We start from the raw sequence: 3,485 nt of genomic DNA, 5'->3' as shown, positions 1-3,485 counted from the left end.
AATAGAACAAATCGTAAATAAGCATAAACAAAAATGGAATCTTACACATAGGTAACAATGAAATACAGGCAAAAAAAGAAAAAACACTAGAGCATTATAACCCAGCTCGGTAAGAAAACAGGAAAAAAAAGGAACCTGTATCACATTGCTCAACAAAACAATGAAAGAAATAAAGCAACACAAAGCAAGAACCACACACACAGTCAATCATCTTCATATTTATCCGGATAGAAACGACGAGGGTACTTCTTCTTGTAGGCATCCCACTGTGCCCACAATTCCATAAGCTCGTTAACGTGACTACGTGACCCTCGCAGTCGATGCATGAAGTCAGGAACATCCAGCTCGGCGCCCTCCACCACGGAGGCGGTAGGCACGGGAAGAGGCCGCACAGAGGGCTTTGATACAGCCGGTGGAACCACACGGGACTGAAGCACAGGAGTCGGCCGGACACAGGCCGGCAACTTAGCGGGCGGAGTCGCAGGGGACGCAATCACAGAGGGCGATGGTGCAGGGGCCGACACCACAAGGGACGGAGTAACAAAGGATGACTGAGCAGAGGGCAAAGGCGTGGAAGGCACAGACATGGACGCCAGAGGCACGGAGGCCGCCGGAACAGAAGCATTTGTAAGAACCGGCACCAAGCCCCTACCCTCTCTCGCAATCTCGGCCGGTGCCACAACCTCCCAACCCAGGGAACCAGCAACCCGTGATGCGCAGGCAGCCGGAGAAGACACCGGACCAGGGCCAGGCTACAATCCCACCACAGGACCCATCACCGTTGCAACACGACCCACAGGAGCCGCAGGCACTCCAACAGCGTCGCACAAATCACCATCCCCAGAAGACGAACTCCCGGAGTCCTCAAATTCCCCGACGTCGGCCCAGGCCGCATTACGAGGCGGAGACAGAATCAAAGCTTGCCGCGAACGCTTGGACACAGGTCGCAGATCGTCGGAACTATCACCTCCGCTAGGAAGCACCGTAGCAGAACCGCTGGTTGCCTGTGCAAGTCCCCGCAGTGCACGATCACTCAACATTGCAGCCTCAACAACCCGGGGAACAGGACCACCCACCGCAGGAGACATCACAGTGTGCACGTCGACACAGGTCGAAGACACAGCTGCCAGAAACAGTACAGGCCGAGGCGCAGCCTCGACGTCCAGAGTCACGAGACCACACACCACAGGAGACACAACTGGAGACGAGGCAGGCAGGGGGAGGCTGAGGTGCGGGAGCCGGGATGCACTTCCTTCCACTCCGACACCCACAGCCACATCGAGGCTGGCATCAGAGACCGGCAACGTGGCACCAGAAGACCGGGAAGTAACACTTTCCACTGCAGCACCGTCCGACAGGTCCGGGACTGCCAACGGAAGAAAGTCCTCCTCCCCGAAGAGGTTCACAGGCCCGACCCGGCTTGCATCACATCCCGCAGCCTGATGGCCCGAGAGTCCACACTGGAAACACGTCCGGGGCTGACCCCCCCATAGAACACACGTACCATGAAGCCCAGAAGCTGGAAAGACGAAGGGATGGAGTCCTTCAAGCGCAGCACCACAGTGCGGGTCCCATTCGGGATACCCTTCCACTGCCCAGAGGACACTGCATTCATCCAGACACTCAAGACCCGCCCATACCGGGTAAAGTGACGCTGGAGAAGAGAGTCTGGGAACTCAAAGGGAGTACCATGAACCACCACATAGGTAGTCTCACTGCACCTGTCGAACACTTCCACCAAACCACCACCCTCAGGCAGAGTAAATGTCCTCCCGTCATAGCGTTCCACCATGTCATGATACACAGCCGTAGAGCAGAATTTCACAACAGTTCGATGCTCGGATACAAGTTGAACGCCGCACACAGACACCACATCCACCCGCAACATGTCAATCATCACCACCTCAACTGCCGGGTAAGACGCTGGGCCAGTAAATTCCAGGCCAATGGTATCCCTCTGTTTCACAGGGGGGAGGGGGGCCACCATCCCTCCAGCCGCCACGGCCCCAAGGGTCCGCTCACACACACAAACTACCACAGGTCAGCAAACCACGAGCTCACAGGCGACACGTCCACCTCCGCCCAGAGCTAGGCAAACACCTCGGTTAACAGCCTACTGACAGTCATTGGTTGGCACTTTACCCCTGGAGTGTGGTAGTCATTGGCCGGCACCTTACTCTGGGATGTGGTACAGAAAGTAATTTTTTCTTTTTATTTGGAAAAACACAAATACAACAATAGAAAAACATCATCATCAATAACATTGTCAAGGCAAGAAACACAAGAACAAACGTTAGAACAAGAAAACACACAAACAAAAGTCGTACAAAACACAAAATAGTAACAAAAACATAGGTAACAATGAAATAGTCAGAAAAGAAAAAACACCAGAGCACTATAGCCCAACAAGAACCAGGCACAAGAAACACGTGAAAAATTAACTCCTAGCTCACAGCACATCAAAACAAATAAAGAAATAAAGCAACACAAAACAAGAACCACACACAGTTAATCATCCTCATATTTATCCGGAAATAGACGCTGCAGGTACTTCTTCCTATAGGCATCCCACCGAGCCCACAATTCCACACACGTGTTAACGTTGACTACGGGATCCTCGCAATCGATGCATGAAGTCAGGAACATCCAGCTTGGCGCCCTCCACCACGGGGGCGGAAGTCACTGGAAGAGGCCGCACAGAGCTCTTCGGTACAGAAGGTGGAACCACATGGGGCTGAAGCACAGGAGCCGGGCGCCAACATAGTGAGCAGTCGCAGGGAACACAATCACAGAGGGCGATCGTGCAGGTGCCGACACCACAGGGGGCGGAGTAACAAAGGACGGCTGAGTAGACGGCAGCCGCGCAGTGGTCGGCATCACCAAGGGCACATGCGCAGAAGGAACAGACATGGACGCCAGAGGCACCGGGGCTGCCGGAACTGAATCTTTCTTAAGAACCAGCACCAAGTCCCCCACCCTCTCCTGCAACCTCGGCCGGTGCCACAACCTCTTAACTCGGTGAACCAGAAACCGGGGATGCAGAGGCAGCCGGAGAAGATACAGGACCAGGGCCAGGCGACAATCCCATCACCCATACAACACGGCCCACAGGAGCCGCAGGCACTCCAACATCGTCACCCACGTCATCATCCACATAAGACGAACTCCCGGAGTCGCCAAAATCCCAGACGTCAGCCCAGGCCTCACCATGAGGCGGAGACAGACTCGAAGCTCGCTGCAAACGCTTGGACAGAGGTCGCAGGTCGTCAGAACTATCACCCCCGCCAGGAGGCACTGTAGCAGAACCTTTGGTTGACCGTGCAACTCCACGCAGTGTACACTCAATATCACAGCCTCATCAACCCGGGGAACAGGACCATACACGGCAGGAGACATTACAGCGTGCACGTCGACACAGGCCGAAGACACAGCTGTCGGACACAGTACAGGCCGGGGCACAGCCTCGACGTCCGGGAGCACGAGAC

The 3,485-nt window shown here is 54.9% G+C and overlaps 1 protein-coding gene across 1 annotated transcript; it reads left to right on the top strand.

Annotated features, from left to right (window-relative positions):
• Positions 1–585: 585 nt before the first annotated feature.
• LOC138358039 (uncharacterized) lies at positions 586–1,443 on the top strand. The gene has a single exon (XM_069315510.1). It carries the CDS (start codon positions 586–588, stop codon positions 1,441–1,443), a length of 858 nt encoding a protein of 285 aa, XP_069171611.1.
• Positions 1,444–3,485: the final 2,042 nt, after the last annotated feature.

The sequence above is a fragment of the Procambarus clarkii genome, chromosome 7 (genome assembly GCF_040958095.1).
Source record: "Procambarus clarkii isolate CNS0578487 chromosome 7, FALCON_Pclarkii_2.0, whole genome shotgun sequence".
NCBI classification, from domain to species: domain Eukaryota; kingdom Metazoa; phylum Arthropoda; class Malacostraca; order Decapoda; family Cambaridae; genus Procambarus; species Procambarus clarkii.
This window is presented reverse-complemented; position numbering and strand designations above follow the sequence as displayed.

What these genes read in the sequence shown, in the direction of transcription:
- LOC138358039 (XM_069315510.1), top strand. Translation starts at nt 586, where the DNA reads ATGGACGCCAGAGGCACGGAGGCCGCCGGAACAGAAGCATTTGTAAGA.